Source organism: Rhinoderma darwinii, chromosome 3, assembly GCF_050947455.1.
Source record: "Rhinoderma darwinii isolate aRhiDar2 chromosome 3, aRhiDar2.hap1, whole genome shotgun sequence".
NCBI lineage: Eukaryota > Metazoa > Chordata > Amphibia > Anura > Rhinodermatidae > Rhinoderma > Rhinoderma darwinii.
The window spans coordinates 235,502,817-235,522,590 of record NC_134689.1 but is presented as its reverse complement, the minus strand read 5'-3'; the positions used below and the strand labels follow the sequence as shown (position 1 = coordinate 235,522,590).

Below are 19,774 nucleotides of genomic sequence, written 5' to 3'. Positions count from 1 at the left end.
CCTTAGACAGAAAGACATTGAAGATTTCCTGGAGATGAGTCGGAACAAGTTTATTGGGTTCACCCTAGGACAGTACGTATCAGTACGAATCAAAAGCACGATGTTTTAGTATTTATTTTCCTTACACAAACCACACTGTCACTAGGTTTAGAGCCACTAAACCACCACTTTGTTGTTCTGCAGCTGGGGTTTAGCGTTCCAAACCTGCCTATGTCAAAACGAGACTTTCAGGCAATAGTAAAATAACTTAGATGTTCCTGAGATCAAACTGGCAGCGGCATCAGGCGTACTGCCTCGGCTTTATGTGCGCATTATGCATGCACCTAATCCTGCTGGACTACTCCCTGTAACTTGCAAGGTTTGGAAACCTAGCGACAGGAACCCTTTTTAAGGGGTTTCCCCACAAAACCCTCTTATGGCACTAGATATTCTATCTAAGGAAGGGAGTGTCGGCAGAAAAGAGGCAGTGCACACTACATTATAATTAATGTGACGTATCAATACATATACCAGCAGGGGAAAGCAGCAGCACTTCAGACTTCAGCGTTCCACACGGGTTTTTGTTCACCAGTACATATGCTGGTGAATAAACGCCCCTGTTTGGAATGCTAAAGTTTGGAGTGCTGCGGTCTTCCTTTATACATAATTGATAAATATCACCGCAGATCACGCTTTTATGTAGAACAACTGGTTGATGTGACATGAAAGTGTTTTATGGGAAATCCATTTTAACTCGCCGTCATGTATGAAGAAACCTAGTAGGATCAGACAAATTTTTGCTTTTGACACATGCAGATGAAGTAACATTCTTTTTCTATCCCCCCCTTATCAGTGACACTGACACGTTGGTGGGACTGCCTCGTCCTATCCATGAGAGTGTGAAAATTTTAAAACAGGTAATACAAATAGCAATAGAAAAAAAATAAACCTCTAACTATTTATTATGCTGAATATAATGAAGTCGCATGAGGCGTTCCATTATTTCATAAGAATTCTTCAAGAAATAAATAAAATACAGGGGAAAAAACCTAATTTTCTTATTCGTCTTATTAGGGGACATAGAACATGGGTATAAGCTGTTTCCACTAGGAGGCATGACACGGAGAATAAATAGTGTTGGCCACTCGTACAGGCACTCAACTGGTAGCGCAGTGTTTCAATGCACTATTGTCCCCCTGCCATGCTGAAGACGAGGGATAAGCGCACAAGCTCCTGTGTCACCCACCAGCCTAAGGGCTTTCCCCCTTCGCTCCCCACCAGTATCCCACCTCTTCACAGCTGGCACAAGGAGGGGACTTCCCTGTTGGTACTATGCTCTGGGGATGAGCTGGGCTTCAGGATAGGTGAGTATTACCCCCGAACCCCCCCCCCCCCCCACTAGTGGTCTATGCGCCTAGCGTATTTCTGTCATGCTTTTCCCTGGCGCTCAGGCGCACTTTATTCCCGTTGCTCCTGTGGTGGGCGACCTCTTTCCAGCTTTGCTACTACTCTTTCCCTTAGGTGGGAAAACGTACCCCACGTACCAAGGCCGCCATAACCTCTTGCGGACTGCCATTTTTTCGGCTCTCCGGTAGGATACGGGACACAGGCCCCTGCTCCTGGCTAGCGATTAAACTGCGCCATCACCTAACCGCTGGCAACCAATCAATGCATGAGGAGAAGGCGGGTCATCTACCGCTCTCTGGTTTTCACAGTAGAGTGGGTCACCGGACCTCTCCAGGGCTGCTGCTGCTGTCGCCTTCCTAACCATGTCTTTCCATAGCAGGACTTTTAAACGAGTCCAATCCGCATGGTCTTACCCACGAGCAATATTCTCTTCATAATCCGTTTCGCCTCCCCCACCACGTGACCTATCTGCCACCACTTCCCCTCACTGGGAAAACCTTGTCTGAGTGTGAACTCTCGGATTCCAGTTCTTCACTAGATGACAAGCAATCTTCCAAGTTTGCCTCTACGATGAACAGTCTCATTACTGCAGTCAGAGACACTTTACATCTTACAGATGCCCTTGTGGGGACAGTCACCTTCCTTTACCCCAGGCATTCACTCAAATCTTTCCCCTCCCACTTGGAGTTCGACGAGGTAGTCTCAAAGGAGTGTAATCCTGATAATGTGTCCATACCACTTGCCTGGAACTTATGTATCCTTTTCCAGATCACATTTCCTTAAATTGGGCAAAGCTTTCGGCTGTGGAACCTCTAGTCTCCCGTCTGGCTAAAACCACTACTCTTCCAGTGGAAAACTCTACCTCATTCCACGATTCCTTGACTGCCGCATTAACTCTTTTTCTCCAGGTCTTTCTTTGGGCCGCGAGCCTCTACTGAATGGGTTTTCCAACTCTGTCATGGTCTTCTTTCAGTAGTGCCCACTGAAGATCTGGTGATACTCTCTCACCACCTGTCTAGACGCTACTAAATATCTATGCCAAGCCTCTCTGCATGTGGGACGCCTTGTGGCTTGCTCCTACTCTTTCATGGTCGGTGTGCGCTGGATGGCATGGCTCAAATGCTGGTCTGCCGATACTGCTTCTAAACGCTCCTTGATTTCTCTTCCCTTCGGTTGCTCCCGTGTCTTTTAAAGCCCTCTTGGATGAGATCATCACAGAAGCAACAGGTGGGAAAAGCACTTGCCTCAAACTAAGGCTTATCGTGCTCCTGTTCCCAGGAAACAGAGAAATCTACAAAAGGGATGAACACGAGGTGCCTGTCTGAGAGCATCCGGGCAGAAGTCCTACCAGGACTCTAATTAAAGACCATCCTTCAAGCCTCATTCCTTTTGGCACTCCTGCCCTAAGGCTGCTAAGCCTGCAGTTGGTAAAACCCACTCTGCCTGAAGGTGCACCACCACTCGGGCCTTGAACAAGGAGAGCAGACTTCTACTTTTCAAGAACCTCTGGCTCATTCAAGTCTTGGATGTCTGCATGGGGGATCTAGTCTGCTCAATGTACAAGATTGAATTAGTACGTCTTCCATCTGGACAGGTTCTTTTAGTCCCTCCCCCCTCCGTCACCTGCCAGGGCAACCACCTTATTTCAAGCAATAGACTCTTTCTTGAGTTAAGGAGTAATTGTCCCTGTTCCTCAAGGCCAAAAATTAAGGGTTTTACTCAAACCTTTTTGTTGTCCCCAAAGGGAACTGTTCCGTTCATCCCATTCTGGACCTAAATCGTCTCAACACCTTTGTCAAGATCCATCAATTATTGCCTTTAATGGAACACTGGGATTTCCTTTCCTCCAGTGGACATCAAGGACGAAAGCCTGGACGTTACCATTTGCTCGTTCCACCAGTAATTAGACTGTCATATCCTTCTTCCCTTGACCATCCGCTGATCTCTTCTCCCCGGTAACTCCTGAGGGCAGCTCCTTTCTCCTGCTCCGCTGGTAGGATCTCTCTGTGGACACCACTCTTTGGGTTTGGGGAGGGACCTTCCAGAATTTTATGGCCGTGAGCCTCTGGTCCCACCAGGAAACTATTCTCCCCATCTAAATTCTGAGAGAGGCGATTTTTTTTTTTTTTTCCCCTCTGCTACTGGACCAAACTTCTGGACATCAGTCGCCTACCTCAATCTCCTAGGGACACAAAGCTCCGTGGCCATGGCAGAAGCATCCAAGATTCTGGAATAGGCGGCGCTTCGGGTTTCTGCTCTCTTGGCAGTCCACAATCCTGAATTCGGCAATTGGATTGCGGATTATCTCAGTCGTGAACGGGTTGACCCAGGGGAGTGGGCCCTTCATCACGAGGTATTCTAACAAATCTGTTCCACATGGGGCACGCTGGATGTGGATAGGCTGGTGTCTCAACTCAATTGTCATGTGCCCCTCTTCGTCTCCAGATCTCGGGATCCCAAGGCGTAAGTGGCCGACGCTCTGGTGGCTCCATGGGATAATTTCATTCTGATTTACAACTTCCCCAGCTACCTCTTCTTTCCAAGCTTCTCCGGAGGATCAAGGCCATCAGGCTTCGGCCCTTGAGCTCTGCAAGGCGGCTACCTGGTCGTCTTTTCACCAAATTTTGCAAGATGCGTACCTTTTGCAGATGCTTCCTTTGGTCGCAAGGTGTTGCAGGCATCTGTGGAGTAGATGCTTATGTACTTCTTTTCAGTTTCCAACCATATGGTCTGCTTTCTGACATCCCATGGTCTGGGTCCCCCAATGAAACAAATGAGAAAATAGGATTTTTTTTGACTACTCGCCGTAAAATCCTTTTCTCGTCCAGTCCATTGGGGGAAACCACTCCAACTTGTTTTTTGTTATGATGTTCATAAGGTTGTCCATCGGACATGGTTTTCTTCTATGGTTCTAATTTTATTGTTCTATTACCTTGTGTTCTGCTTCTTCTACTGGTTTTGAACAGACTGACAAGTTCAGTGCCTATAGGAGGGGCCAACACTTTTTTTTTAATTTATTCATAGTGTCATGATTTCTAGTGGCAATATTATATACCCATGGTCTGTTTCCCTCAATGGACTGGACGAGAAAAGTTTTTTTGAGGTAAGTACTCAAAAAAATCCTATTGTCCTTTTTTGGTCCAGTGACTCTGTGTATCGCACTGCAGCCTATTAATTTCAATTGGTGCCTTACTGCCACCAACATCTGTACTCCAGGGTACCTACTCATATGAAACAAGTGGTTATTCACTCAATTAAAGCTTTATTTATAATATTCTGTGAAAAACAAGTATACGGCATATAGCATTCTCTTCTTGGATTTTTTATTTTTTTTTACTCCTACTGCCCGATATATAAACCTTTATTTCCCTTGAGAAGATGATGCAAGTACTACCAGCGGTGGGCTGCTCGAGGGATTGCAACCAGTACTGCGGGCTGAAGTAGTGAGAGTGCTTTAGATTTGTTCTCCAGTCAATATGGTTTGATAGCTTTATAAGATTAAAACTGCTGTACTTTGTGAACGACTTGTTTTCAGATTATGCATAAACCACTAATTGATCCTTAGGCTATGTTCACAGAGTTTTTGCAGGCAGAAAATTGTGCCTGGAAGAATGAGCTCCGTTTTTTTTTTTTAATGTGGTTTTGCACCACAGGCGTTTTTTGCCGCAACTTTTGACACGTTTTTTACGTGGCAGAGGGAAAAACCGCGAGTGGTTTTTGACATTAGAAGTATGAAAAAAAACACGTCGGCAAGATAGGGCATGTCACTTCTTCTTTTTCCTCCACCTCTCTTCGAACACAATGGGAGGCAATTACGGCCGTTTCTTACCGCGGTTTTGTCGCAAAAAAACTCTGTGTGAACAGGGCCTTAATGTCTTCATTTTAATTTTGTCTTTAAAAAATTCTAGAATATAGCCACAAGTAATTAAACCAGATAAAACTACTCACAAAATAAGCAGTGTGTGTTAAACATACAGTATTTCCCCTATTCCATTAGGTCAGAGATTTATAACAGAACTTGACCAGCCACTAGTGGGATATATTTCTGTATAGAGGTCAGCATTTATTGCGCAAATTTACTTGTTTATTTCTGCAGCATAAGTATGTTTCAGTTGCTGATATCCAGATAAAAAAGGAAGAAGATTTGGAGAAATGTCCTATGTCTCTGGTAAGAGCAGTGCTATAGATTTCCATGTCATGAACAAACAGTATTTTGTCCTTTTATAATCTGCTATCTATACATTCTGTAAATCCTTTTTGTATGACCTGACCCCTTTATAAATGTAGGTTTACTTAGCCTTGATGCTGAGAAGGAATTAGATAAAGTATCCTGGCCATTTCAAAATACTTCCCTTAGCTTCAGAAATTTTGGATCTGTTTTCACCAATTTTATACAATTGATGCCTTTGCAATCTTTACAATAAATGGTCTAAGTACAAATCCTATACAACTCCACAGGGGAACACGTCAAGGTTGTCCCCTCTCCTCTTTAATTTATCCCTAGACCCTCTTTTACGAATGATACACTCCGATATTGGCGTTCAAGGCGTCCTATTATTTTTATCCAACCCCAGACAAACGCTCCAATTTACCCTAACATTCACAGAAACATGGACCACGATCTGGTTTCACCATTAACCTAGATAAATCAAAGCCCTGCTCCTTAGAGGTCCACCCCACCCCCCACGGCTACTGGACTAGAACTCAAATGGACACGAAGTCACAACCTATGTGGGGACAATTATCACGAAAAACCCACTTAAAATATATACAGAAAACATAAACGCCCATATCGCTCTATTAAAACAAATGGTACATACCTGGCAATCCCCTACTCTTTTTCTGGTAGAGACAATCTTTTGAAATCGATAGCTTTTCACAAACTACTATACTTATTACAATCACTACTAGGGATACATAATGCATCGAAACTTCGATACTGTTTTGATACCGTGCACCCTGAAACAGTTCAATACCGTTATTTCATGTATTTCGATACTAAGCTGTGCGGTCCCACAGCTTAGTTTAGTAATACATAAATTATGTTAAGAGCGGGGCTGCGGCTGTGTAATACAGCCATCGCCCCCTCCTGAGAAGTGCGTGCGCGGTCAGCATGATGTGATGCGACCAGCACTGCACTAAGGATTGCCAGCACTGAAGACCAATCATGGCCGGCGCACTGCAAAACACTCCCATGTTCTGTCTTCAGTGTCTGCGTTTTATAAGTGCAGCGCGTGCGCACTTATTGTCAGGAGCAAGGCAATGGCTGTATTACACAGCCGCACCCCCCCTCTAACGACGGAGATCAGAGAAACCTCTCCTCTCCACCGCTATTTCCCTGAATGTTGCGATCAAAGCTGACCGCAGCATTCAAGAAGAACATTAGAAGGGGGGATGCTCTTTGGGTCGCGCCACAGGGAATCCCTGTGATGCGATCGAGGGACATACTATATATGGGCAGACTGCCCAGGGTTCATTGAAGGACCCCAGGGCTGTCTGACCATATTTCCTGTTAGGTCATACTGAGGTATGTCCTAACAACTGCCTGTGTACTAATCAGTACACAGGCTAATGTACTGGCATATAGATGTATGCCAATACATTAAAGTAAAAAAAATTAGCTAATGTTAAAATAAAAAAAACATTTTTTTACAATAAACATAGTCTCAATACATAAAATATACACCTATTCGGTTGTTTACGCTGTTCTAAAATAAAAAACTGCTTTCTTTCCCTTACTAATGTGAGGTATTATGAATTTTGAACCACCATGTGCCTCACATTAATAGTAATTAACCCCATCATGTACCTCACACATTAACCCAATGTCCATTATGACTGAGGAACTTGATGGGGTTAATTACTATTAATGTGAGTCACATGGAGGTTCAAAATTCAACACACCACGAGCCTCACATGAGAAAATGGAAGAACTTTTTTATTATTGCTGGCAAAGTATTGTTTTGGTATCGAGTATCGCAATACTATACAAAGTATCGGTATCTAAGTCCAAATTCTGGTATCGTGACAACTGTAATCACTACTGATCTGCCTTAAGTTCCGAGACTAGAGGATTATTAATGCCCTATACAGAAATTTTATTTGGAACAATGCCCCTCTCAGAATAGCCATTCGAGCCTTACAACAGACGAAATTCCATGGAGGTCTCAACTTCCTGAACATACGCAACTGTAACCTAGCGGCCCTCCTTGGAATACTGGCTGACTGGACCCACAATGCATCACATTACTCGGACCCTTCCCTCAAAGCCCAATTTGCCAAACCCTACTCCCTCTTATACATCCTGCATGCTCCTACTTAAATGCTGCCAGAGGATGTGCGACTCAAGCCCCTTTTCTCCACTGCCATTAAAGCATGGCACACAATACTTAAAGGGGCCAGCCTAGACCCATATGCCTCACTGTTGTTGCCACTCCTGGGTAATCCGGGTTTCCAAAATGGACATCCCACAGCAATCTTTGGGCGTGGGAGAGGAGTGGTGTGAGGTGGCTATCCAACCTCATGTCGGCGGATAACTCCTGTCTGTTGACATTCTTGGAATTCCAAGACAAATTTCTCTTCTCCCAATCGTTATTCCCTTTTCTGCAGGCTTCTAGTCACGTGAGAGAAATGATATCAAATTCCTCCAAACCCCCCCGCCCAAGATCTTGTAACCAACTTACTTATTAAATCTAAAAATATGTATGGGAAAACATCGCTGTAATATAATTTTGACTATGCCAATCACCCAACTGGGGTACACTCTTGTTTGCAACACTTTCCGGACCTAACCATCGAGGCCATAATGGATAGTTTATATTTAGCCTTGAAATTTCTCCCGTCTGCATCCTACTGGGATATGGTACTCAAATTATTCTTAGAGCCTATATATCACCAATGAGGAACTACCTTATGGGTAAATTCCCCTCCTCAGCTTGCCCAAAATGTGCAACATTGAACGCTGATCTTTACCACTGCTTCTGGAGTTGTCCTTGTATACATCGGTTCTGGAAATGTGGTAAAACCTTTGCTATCTCGCATTTAGTCAACTTCTTTCCACTGTCACCTACCTGGACCATGTTTGGTATGTTAGATCCCAAGAATTGACAAGTGCTGAAAAATCTTTAATAAAAACTGTTTTAAAAAAAAATAAATGTAGGTTTAATTTGTCAGAATGTCTTTTTTTTTTATTTTTTATAAGCTGTATGCTTGAATTGTGTTTATTTAAAGCGACCCTGCGGTCTCATGGCAACATTTTAAATATGGCGTATATGGAGTAATATTATTTGATGCCCTCCAGTTGAGCCCCTCTGCCAGGGATCTGCAGTTTTTAGGGTCCCCTCTGTTCTGTCCCAAAATGGCTGCAGAGCTTCTTGGAATAAGAGTCAGACCGTCCCATTGTTTTTGGATTTGCCAGAGCTGCTCACGTGAGCAGTTCCATCCAATCCGTGAACAGAAGGGGTGTCTTAGACTCGCTCTGAGAAGCGCTGTGGCCGTTTTGAGACCACACAGTGGGGACCCTAGAACAGCGAATCCATGGCAGAGGAGGGCAACTAGAGATCACCAGGTATTATTACTTCATATACACCATTGCATTTATAATTTTGTCCTGAGACGGGAGGGTCGCTTTAAGTTAAAGGGGTTGTCCTCTTTGGACAATCCCCTTTTTTTGTTAGAAGGGTCCCTCTGCTAAGCCCTCCAGTGATTAGCTATAATCTGTGGGGGAACACAGGAACTAGTGTTCAGTTTCTCTACAGCACCACCACAGGGCAAATTATGCATTGCACACTTCCTATTGCTATCAATGAACTGTCTGTGTTAAGACACTCTTTGTAGTGATTCTCCGCTCTAAATAATAAAAAAGGATCCTGAACAAGGCACTCCCCCCTCTATTTACTCAGAATTCCCTCAAGGGGTATTTGAAAATTGGTTTTCTGAATCTGATGACCCCTATGAATTTGATTATACAGGGTGGGCCATTTATATGGATACACCTAAATAAAATGGTTGGTGATATTAACATCCTGTTTGTGGCACATTAGTATATGGGAGGGGGGAAACTTTTCAAGCTGGGTGTTGACCATGGTGGCCATTTTTAAGTCGGCCATTTTGTATCCAACTTTCGTTTTTTCGATGGGAAGAGGGTCATGTGACACAAATTTATCGAGAATTTCACAAGAAAAACAATGGTGTGCTTGGTTTTAACGTTACTTTATTCTTTCATGAGTTATTTACAAGTTTCTGACCACTTATAAAATGTGTTCAAAGTGCTGCCCATTGTGTTGGATTGTCAATGCAACCCTCTTCTCCCACTCTTCACACACTGATAGCAACACCGCAGAAGAAATGCTAGCACAGGCTTCCAGTATCCATAGTTTCAGTTGCTGCACATCTCGTATCTTCACAGCATAGACAATTGCCTTCAGATAACCCCAAAGATAAAAGTCTAAGGGGTTCAGATCGGGAGGCATTTCTTCTGCGGTGTTGCTATCAGTGTGTGAAGAGTGGGAGAAGAGGGTTGCATTGACAATCCAACACAATGGGCAGCACTTTGAACACATTTTATAAGTGGTCAGAAACTTGTAAATAGCTCATGAAAGAAGAAAGTAACGTTAAAACCAAGCACACCATTGTTTTTCTTGTGAAATTCTCGATAAATTTGTGTCACATGACCCTCTTCCCATCGAAAAAACTAAAGTTGGATACAAAATGGCCGACTTAAAAATGGCCGCCATGGTCAACACCGAAAAGTTTCCCCCCTCCCATATACTAATGTTCCACAAACAGGAAGTTAATGTCACCAACCATTCCCATTTTATTTAGGTGTAGCCATATAAGTGTCCCACCCTGTACATTGAGGAGCACCTACAGTATATAGCCTACTGAAGTCTGTTAAAGAAAACTTGTACATGGCAGTAGAAGCTAGAATCCAGTGCTATTTCCTCTTTAAGAGTTATTTAGTGTGAATTGTGGTTTAAGCATTTACCACTTTAGGGTATGTGCACACGACCTCTTTTCAGACGTAATGGAGGCGTTTTACGCCTCGAATTACGCCTGAAAAGACGGCTCCAATACGTCGGCAAACATCTGCCCATTGCTTGCAATGGGTCTTACGATGTTCTGTGCAGACGAGGTGTAATTTTGCGTGTCGCTGTCAAAAGACGTCGCGTAAAATTACGGCTGCGTCAAAGAAGTGCAGGACACTTCTTGGGAAGTAACTGGAGCCGTTTTTCATTGACTCCAATGAAAACCAGCTCCAATTACGTCCGTAAAAGACGCCGCAAAAAACACGTGCACTTGTAAAAACGTCTGAAATTCTGGAGCTGTTTTCTCCTGAAAAAAGCTCCGTAATTTCAGACGTAATTGGCATTGTGTGCACATACCCTTAGGAGTCAAACCGAAAGCACCTTTTTCTTACAATTTACTCAGTTATTCTTTCCCCTTATAAGAGCTATAAAGTATGATGTTCTACATACTGCCTATCCCTTTGGGTTCATTGTAGATATAGAGAAATGCTGAATTTCAAGTAAACCGTGCCTCCTCCCAGCGTTATCGAGTCATTGTCGTCTAGTCTACTTCCCATGCTGTGGGATCAGGTGATGGAGCTGGTCACCAGCACATCCATTGCTGAATGTGTGCTCCCGTCCAAACATTACATCTGTACATGCTCTGGTTGGCTGAGCATCCATGTCCAACGCACGCACAGATTAAATCAATTTCTCTTCACTAGTACTTTTGAGATCTTCAGCACCAGGTTATTGACTGTTTACTTTCTGACAGACACATAGTACTCGAAAACACACAGCCAAAAATTGCTTAAACTGGCATAAATTATAGTGGACATCTCACTCTGTGGGGTGTAGTAAGGTAGGGAACCTTGCCCGGCCCCGTCCCTTGCCCTGCCCCTTTGACATCCCCATTAGATAAAAAGTATTCTCTCCTAACCGTTCCTCTTCTTTCCGCCATGGCTTATACAACATACTGATGCCGGGCAGTGTTGGGACGTTGTATGAAATGCCAGTCTTAGTAAATCAGCCCCCCATGCCTGTGACCTAAACATCAATAATTGGACTCCAAACCTTTGTCTCTTTACCATTAGTGATGCTTAAATAACGGCTGGTAGTAAAATTACAGCTCACGCGTGCTTACCATATGTTCTGGTACGCACTGGGAGACAAAGGGTAGGCATGCAAAGTCCTTGCCTCGGGAACTATGAGAACCGCTAAAGAAGAGTTCTATGGAACATTAAGGCTAAAGGCCTCTTGAATAAATTTAGCAAGTGCAAAAGGGCTTCTTTTACCCAAAAAGACCCTTCTCAAACTAGCTCGGTTGCCAAAACAAATGGCGTAAGTTTTTAGTGCTTCCCTGTTCCTAAATGGAAGTGTTTTATTGGCTAGAACACTGGTCAGTCACGGACATGTTAGAATTGTGTCCTGCCTGCTCTGAACTTTCAGTAATGTATTCTCTTGGGAAGAATAGACAGACCGCAGTGCACCATTTTGCTTACCACATGTTCATAGAGATGAGCTGTTTGATGATCCTATTAGGTCTATCCTACCAATAAAATTTGCTTATTGCCAATCGTATTTCCAACATTTTAAGACTATGGAGGCTTAATCGGATCCGTCTTAAAACCTCTATGGTCTAAAATAAAGCAAATATAGTTTTGAAATTCATTGACCTTTTCACATTTTCAGGGTTTGCCTCACTAAAGCTGCACCCTATAAAACAAATGAGACACAATTCTATAAAATTTAGCTTGATATTGTCAAACAGCCTGTAAAGATCGATGCTTTATACTTGTAGGGAGAAGAGGAGGTGGAGGAGACTGGAGCTGAGTGTCTGTACAGGGCCATGTTGTTTAACATACCTCAGTACATGGTAAGCTGTATTTATGCCATTCAAGTATATTAGAAAAACCAAGGTTATTCTGCATTGTTAATGCAGTGATAAAAAAATAAAATCTTTATTTTTAAGTCCAGCTGTTTTAAGCAATTATGATATGTTGATTTGTTAAAATTGTGCATGTTTGTATTGTCCTTTTTTAAAGGGTGAAAAACCGTAGCATTTCTGGGTCAAAATTTGATATGCTGTCGATTTTGAAAATCCAGTGTGCAATGACTTTCTTTGCAGATTTTTTTCTGCAACATGTAAATGGGATTTTCAAACCAACATCATGTAGTACACTGTAAGGTTTCGCTCCGATCTGCGTCCGGGTTCAGTTCTGGTGTTCCATCAGAGCTTTCCGTCAGAACGGAACCCTGACTGAAACAAACGGAAACCATAGGTTTCCATATATATCACCATTGATTTCAATGGTGGAGGAACCTGTGCAAATGGTTTCCGTTTGTCTCAGTTGTGCAAGGGTTCCGTCGTTTTGACAGAATGAATACTGTAGTCTACTGCGCTATTTATTTGCACCGGATTCGTCACCATTGGAATCAATAGTGACAGAAACCTATGTTTTCCGTTTGTTTTAGTCCGGGTTCCGTTCTGACGGAAAGCTCTGACGGAAGATCTGAATGAAGCCTAACTTGTTGCAGATTTTCGATGCAAAAATCCACACCAAAAAGACTCATCCACTTCAAGAATAAAAGGGCTAAATAAATTAAATCTATTCCAGATAACTCCTTTTTTTAAAAAGGGTTTAACAAATAAAACAAAAAATCATTAGATACTAAAATAACAAATAGGCACCTGCTCTCCTGCCAGTATATTTTTACATTACTACAGCAAAGACGTGCCTTACCAAAACATCATTGTTGAGACTAGTGATTGTAGTGGCCGAAAAACCTACCTTCCCGACATTTCACATACATGTTATCCAAGTGATAAAATAACTGCAAATTCAAGTCCCCTTGTGGGACTAAAAAAAAAATGGAAAAAATAAGTTTTTAATATTTTCAAGAAAATGTGCAAAAACGTATCATAATGGGTATTGCCCGCCCCTGTAACGATCCAAATGTTTAAAATCGAATGTTATTTATCCCGCTTATGGTGAAAGCCATTAAAAAAAAAAAAAAATTGCCAGAGTTGCTGTTTTTTTAGTCACCTCGCTTCCCCAAAAACATGGAATAAAAGTGATTAAAAAGTCATGTGGCTCAAGATAAAAGCCACATGTAAAACTATATCAATTTGGTATTGCAGTAAACATACTGACCCACGGAATCACGTGAACGCTCTAAAATAAAACCCCCAAAAACTGACGTAGTGTTTTTTTTTTTCCATTCCATTTTTTCCCAAAAATTTTTCTTTTTTTTACGTTTTTCGGTACATACGGCTATGTCGACGGTAAAAAAAAAATACAAATTATGGCTCTTTGAAAGCAGGGATGAGGAGACCGAAATTCAGAAGATTAAAACTGGCTGCGGTGGGAAGGGGTTAAATAGCGAGACAGGCATTCATGTCTAACTGCACTGTAGAATGAACTTCCTACAAATGTGACCTGTGATAGACTTTCTGCAGATCGGGTAATGACATCAGAATATAATGTTTATATAAATATTTTTTACAGACTGGTCAATGGAAAATTATATCATTGAAAGAAATCCTTTCAAAAAAGATTGAAGCTTGGTGTGACTTATGCCCATAAAGAGCACACCACATAGCATAAGTTATTTGAAAAGGATTTTTTACAGCCAGAATTATCCCATTTAAGTTATAACCCTACAAGGAGACTTCAGATTATGATGATTGAATTAATTACGTAACCTAGATTACGTCTAACTGAAATAACTACAAAAAAAACGACTTACATTCTTCTGATCTTATAGTATAACAAGATTCGCACATAAATTAGCTTCTGCGTGCTGTCCTGTGTTTTTTTTGTTATTTTCTTTTGTGGTTTTCTCATTGAAAGGTTTGGTGAATCTTCACTTATGTATTTAAAGAGGCTCTGTCACCAGATTTTGCAACCCCTATCTGCTATTGCAGCAGATAGGCGCTGCAATGTAGATTACAGTAACGTTTTTATTTTTAAAAAACGAGCATTTTTGGCCAAGTTATGACCATTTTTGTAGTTATGCAAATGAGGCTTGCAAAAGTCCAAGTGGGCGTGTATTATGTGCGTACATCGGGGCGTTTTTAATACTTTCACTAGCTGGGCGCTCTGAAGAGAAGTAACATCCTCTTCTCTTCAGAACGCCCAGCTTCTGACAGTGCAGATCTGTGACGTCACTCACAGGTCCTGCATCGTGTCGGACACATCGGCACCAGAGGCTACAGTTGATTCTGCAGCAGCATCAGCGTTTGCAGGTAAGATCGACTTACCTGCAAACGCTGATGCTGCTGCAGAATCAACTGTAGCCTCTGGTGCCGATGTGGCCGTCACGATGCAGGACCTGTGAGTGACGTCACAGATCTGCACTGTCAGAAGCTGGGCGTTCTGAAGAGAAGAGGATGTTACTTCTCTTCAGAGCGCCCAGCTAGTGAAAGTATTAAAAACGCCCCTATGTCCGCACATAATACACGCCCACTTGGACTTTTACTTTTAAACACACCCACTTGGACTTTTGCAAGCCTCATTTGCATAACTACAAAAATGGTCATAACTTGGCCAAAAATGCTCGTTTTTTTAAAAATAAAAACGTTACTGTAATCTACATTGCAGCGCCTATCTGCTGCAATAGCAGATAGGGGTTGCAAAATCTGGTGACAGAGCCTCTTTAAGGCATCATGCTTACAACTGTTTCCGTTCTGAGGACCGCAAAACATGGATACTAGTGTGATGTTCTCCCTTCTTTTTTTTTTTTTTTTTTTTTTTTGCGGATCCCTATACTAGAAAGGGTGAGAGACTGCAAATACGGACAAGAATAGGACCGCTTCTATAATTTACAGGACGGACACACGGATCTGCAAAAAAAAACCGCATGTGTCTGGCCCCATAGCAATGACTGGTTCAGTGTGCTATCTGCCTGAGCCCAACATTCACAGCCATCCCCTTATGTACACTATATCCATTACCTGAATTACTCCCTTTACATGCAGGAATGATTTGGGTAATAGGAGAAATCAAGTGCGAGAGAAAGCAAATTACTCAGTACCGTCGGCTAGACGTTAAATTAACTTTTTACCAGATTCATAAGCGGTAAATGTTGAATTTACCTTTAGATCTCTGACTGAAGATACACGCTCCATGATAAAGACCTGTAAGTCGGGGAAGCACTTTGTAGATCTGTGTAATGTGTGTCACTAAATATGCTATACTTTGGCAGATTGCGCTACTGAAGATACTCCTGGCAGCTGCACCCACTTCTAAAGCCAAGACTGATTCCATTAATATTCTGGCTGATATCCTGCCTGAGGAAATGCCGTGAGTAGTACTGTAGACAGAAGTATAACTTGAAGCTCTTGGACCCCAATGCATAATCTGTGCCAGGGCCCTCCCCTACAATGGGACATTTATAATACTGGTGTCTTCTGATGTGGCAGAGGGACCCTGGTGCCCAAGAGGGTCCAAAGCTCAAAATGAGACTGCTACCACTGCACCCCCTATAGCTACGCCCCTGTAGACCTCTATGAATGCAGAATCAGAAACTTGGCTTGTACACCTACATGTTCCATTCCAGTGATGGCTAGTGTTTCTGGTAGCATATGATTCATTTTCTTCTAAAGTGAGTATTGTGGATGAAGGGAACCAGAAGTAAGTCAAACTTTTAGTGCTAGTCCAAATACAAAGCTAAAGTATGCATGTGCACCATGGATAATTCCCAGGGCGTGTTTCTATGGTGCCTGGTCCTGGCAATTGTCCAATCCATTCTACTGTGTCCTCAGGGTCACCGTACTGCAAAGCATGAAGTTAGGAATTGATGTGAATCGGCACAAAGAGATCATTGTGAAGAGTGTGTCTGCCATATTACTGCTGCTTCTCAAACACTTCAAGCTAAACCACATTTACCAGGTAAACCATGCTACACCTTCACCACATACTACAGTTGAATTTTTCTATTTGCAATTTTGTCAAATTCATGGATTTATATTTAAGAAGTTAACATACATAAATATAAGTTCCTTTTATTGTAGTTTATCTTGTCCTAAAGACTGGGGCATTTTCTCAATTGTTAGCAGTGTATTTTTAATGCATACGTTCAATTAATCCATAGGACCAAATTGACCCGACGTATGCCAATAGAGCATAGTCGACTATGCCATTCAATATAGAGACGACTGCGTGTTGTACGTTTTTATTATTTTTATTTTTATAATGAGACCCTATGGGCGACGTATTCCAATACAGTGGCACACATCCGAGTCTTCTGTCAGGGGAATACGTTGAGAAACACTACCGACTTTTATTCTCTGGCGGAAGGCTCAGACACAGTGTGAATAGAGCCTAATAGCAGAGCATGCTCCAGTCTAGTTTGTAACATATTCCACAACGTAGTGCACCTGTTGCGGAAGATGGCGCATGCAAATGAACAAAAAAGTGGCCGAAAACTAATAAATCATCTGCAGTAAGTGTAGCTTGAAATCCAGACTGCTTTTTGGGTCAGTAAAGGTGCTGGCTGGCCTTCAGAGCTAGGGCATTCAGTATGAATGTCAATCTCCCCCACTGTGTACTGCTTGCCTTATGATATTCTGCAGCGTGTTGTTACTTGCAGTATCTCACGTTCTTGTTTTGCAGTTTGAATATGTCTCCCAGCACCTGGTGTTCGCTAACTGCATCCCTCTGATCCTGAAATTCTTCAACCAGAACATTATGTCCTACATCTGTGCCAAAAACAGGTGGGAGCAGTGGCTGCAAGTTTGCTGAGATTTTATTATTTACTCACATAAACAACAAAATTTAGTTTTTAACAAGGTTTTAACTTACATAAAGTAAATGAGGGCAGTTGGAGTGGCATATGGACTGGTAAAATGAGCATAGATTTATTTATTAAGAAGAACCCCCTCCCCACTGGAGACTCTCTCTTTATATTCGGAATTCCTTAATGGTGCAATGACATCCTATCTAAGGGGGCATGCTTTATTGGGAACAATGCTGCATCTAGGGGACAAACCTTGGGGGAACAATGCTGCATCTAGGGGACAAACCTTGGGGAACAATTCTGTATCTGATTCAGACTTGCAACCCATATGGGGCCATTCTGCTTCTTGTTAGCGGTAAGAGAACATTTCTGTTCCACTCTCCTTCCTGACATGTCTTCATCTCGGCAGGGGATACCAGCAGACGGCACAGGGGGGCATGGCCACATACTATGACAGCGGTGGTAATAAAAAGTTTACATGTGGCCAATCCAGGATACTATTTCACTCCAGGATGTGGTTTCTCCTGAATGGGTCAGGTCTTTTGCTCAGGCCTTAGGTGACATTTCCAGACTCTCTTTGGTTGAGTCTTTGGAGCGCTTGCCTTCTTAGACAGCGGACAAGCTTAATGCCCTTTCTACCACTCTTTTGGATAATACACAGTCTACCTCTTGTGGTATATCCCATAAGAATAACAGAAGTGCCAGGGACAAATCCCGCTCGTCTGTGAATATGCCAAGAGTCCCCTATTGGGGTCATCAATGGAGAAGCTGCTTCAAATCAGGATCAGTTTCTCTTCCAGTGTATCATCCTATTCAGAGACCGAACAGGACTCACAACTGACAACTGCCATGCAGGCGTTGATACATTCTGTAAGTGATGCTTTAATGTAAAGGATGACCCCCATCACTCCTACTAAAGAATAGGCACTCTTACAGCGCCCACAGTGCCAAAGGATATGTTTTCCAAATCATAGCGATTTTAAGGACATTTTATATTAAAGATTGGAAACATCCTGACTTGCGACTGGCTGGTTCATCATTCGTTACTACCATGTTTCCTGTCCAGGAGGACTTGATCTCAAAATGGTCTGTTTGTCCTTCTGTGGATCTGCCTATCTCACAGCTGCGCAAGAGCACCACCGTCCCACTGTCAGATGCAGCATCACTCAGTGAATCTTCTTGACAAGAAGTTGTATTCCCAACCAAGTCTTCATGTATGGCCGCAGGTTCTTCTTTGCTCCTAACTTTTGCATCTGCTTGGGTGAGTAGGGCTTGCTCGGTTTTGGGTGGGGGGGGGGGGACGACAGCTGCATCACAGTATCCTGGAAGGAGCGCCGCAGCAGGTTATGGCTGAGCTTGCTTCTTAAGTGATCCACACTCCAAAGTTGTTGTTTGAAGCTTTCCTTGAGTCAGCCCACTTAAATGCCCGTACATCGGCTAATTTAATTGCCGTTCGGCGCTCTATTTGACTGAAGTCTTGGTGGGGACGATCAGGCTTCCAAAAAGCCATAGTGGGTCTTCTCTTTGTTGGCGGCAGACTTTTTAGAAAGCTGATGAATTTATTTTTTTCATGCTACTGGTGGTAAGAGTTCTCTTCTGCCTCCGAACCGCCTACGCTATCCGCTGCCTTCTCTTCGTTCTGAGGTTTTTGTCCTTTTGCTAAGAGGTCATCTCGTCACAGGGACCAGACAAGTGGACTAGTGCCGCAGCAACCCTAGACACACATCTGTCAAGCCCAGACCATCTTGGCAACAGCGTCTCCAGGGCCCAGAAGCCTTCCTCTTCCAAGACATCTTCGGCCAGAGGGAGTCTCCACACTGGTGTCAGCTGTGCTGTCTGAATGGGGAGTACTACTTTCCTTTCAAGAGACATGGCTCGCTTATGTGGGCGACGCCTAGCTTTGGAAGGTTCTCGAATCTTCCCCCATCGACGTTCTTTCTGTCCAATAGATCGCGCTTCTGCTTTTTCCCTGGCTGTTTGTTCCCGTCTCTTACAGAAAGTTATAGTCCCAGTTCCTCAGTTGGAACGTTTTTCTAGTCCAGTCTCTTCAGTCCCTAAAAGAGACTGATCAGTCTGTCCAATCCTGGATTTGATGAAGATGAACTGCTTCGTTTGCGTTCAGAGCTTCGCATGGAATAAGGAGTGTTCCTCTCTTCCTTCGACATTTTGCAATGCCTCCATATCCCTATCAGAAGGACCCACCAGCGCTTCCTTCTTTTCGCAATAGTTCTTAACATTACCAATTTGTCGCCCTTCCCTTTTGGGCTCTCCACGGGTCTTCACCAAGGTTCTTTCAATTCGCATTGGTACTTCTCCATGCCAGAAGAATCGCTATCATCCCTTACCTTGGCGACTTTTTTGTGAAGACCCCCTCCAGAAAGCACAATCTTCAAGCCCCACATCACTCTTGACACGTTTAAAAGATTTGGGTGGATCATCAATGAGGACAAGATCAAGACCCTGCGAGCCGAAGTGGCATTTCCACACGGGGAAACTCCCTCTTCCTTCTGTCTTTGCAAGTTTTCAAACTTTTGAGGCATTTCCATATGCACATCTCCACTCCAGTCTCTTCCAGGGGACGATATTTGCCTGCTAGGGACAAGACTCCTAAATCACTAGACAAGTTGATTTTCCTGCCATCT

The 19,774-nt window shown here is 43.0% G+C and overlaps 1 protein-coding gene across 1 annotated transcript in view; it reads left to right on the top strand.

Moving 5' to 3' along the window:
• STRIP2 (striatin interacting protein 2) overlaps nucleotides 1–19,774 on the top strand; it is a 77,796-nt gene that overhangs the window by 33,609 nt on the left and 24,413 nt on the right. Inside the window, exons 11-17 of the mRNA XM_075857539.1 lie at nucleotides 7–72; nucleotides 833–896; nucleotides 5,483–5,554; nucleotides 12,193–12,267; nucleotides 15,600–15,697; nucleotides 16,159–16,285; nucleotides 17,009–17,109. Of these exons, the coding sequence (XP_075713654.1) occupies nucleotides 7–72; nucleotides 833–896; nucleotides 5,483–5,554; nucleotides 12,193–12,267; nucleotides 15,600–15,697; nucleotides 16,159–16,285; nucleotides 17,009–17,109 (603 nt within the window). The remainder of the gene's footprint in view (nucleotides 1–6; nucleotides 73–832; nucleotides 897–5,482; nucleotides 5,555–12,192; nucleotides 12,268–15,599; nucleotides 15,698–16,158; nucleotides 16,286–17,008; nucleotides 17,110–19,774) is intronic.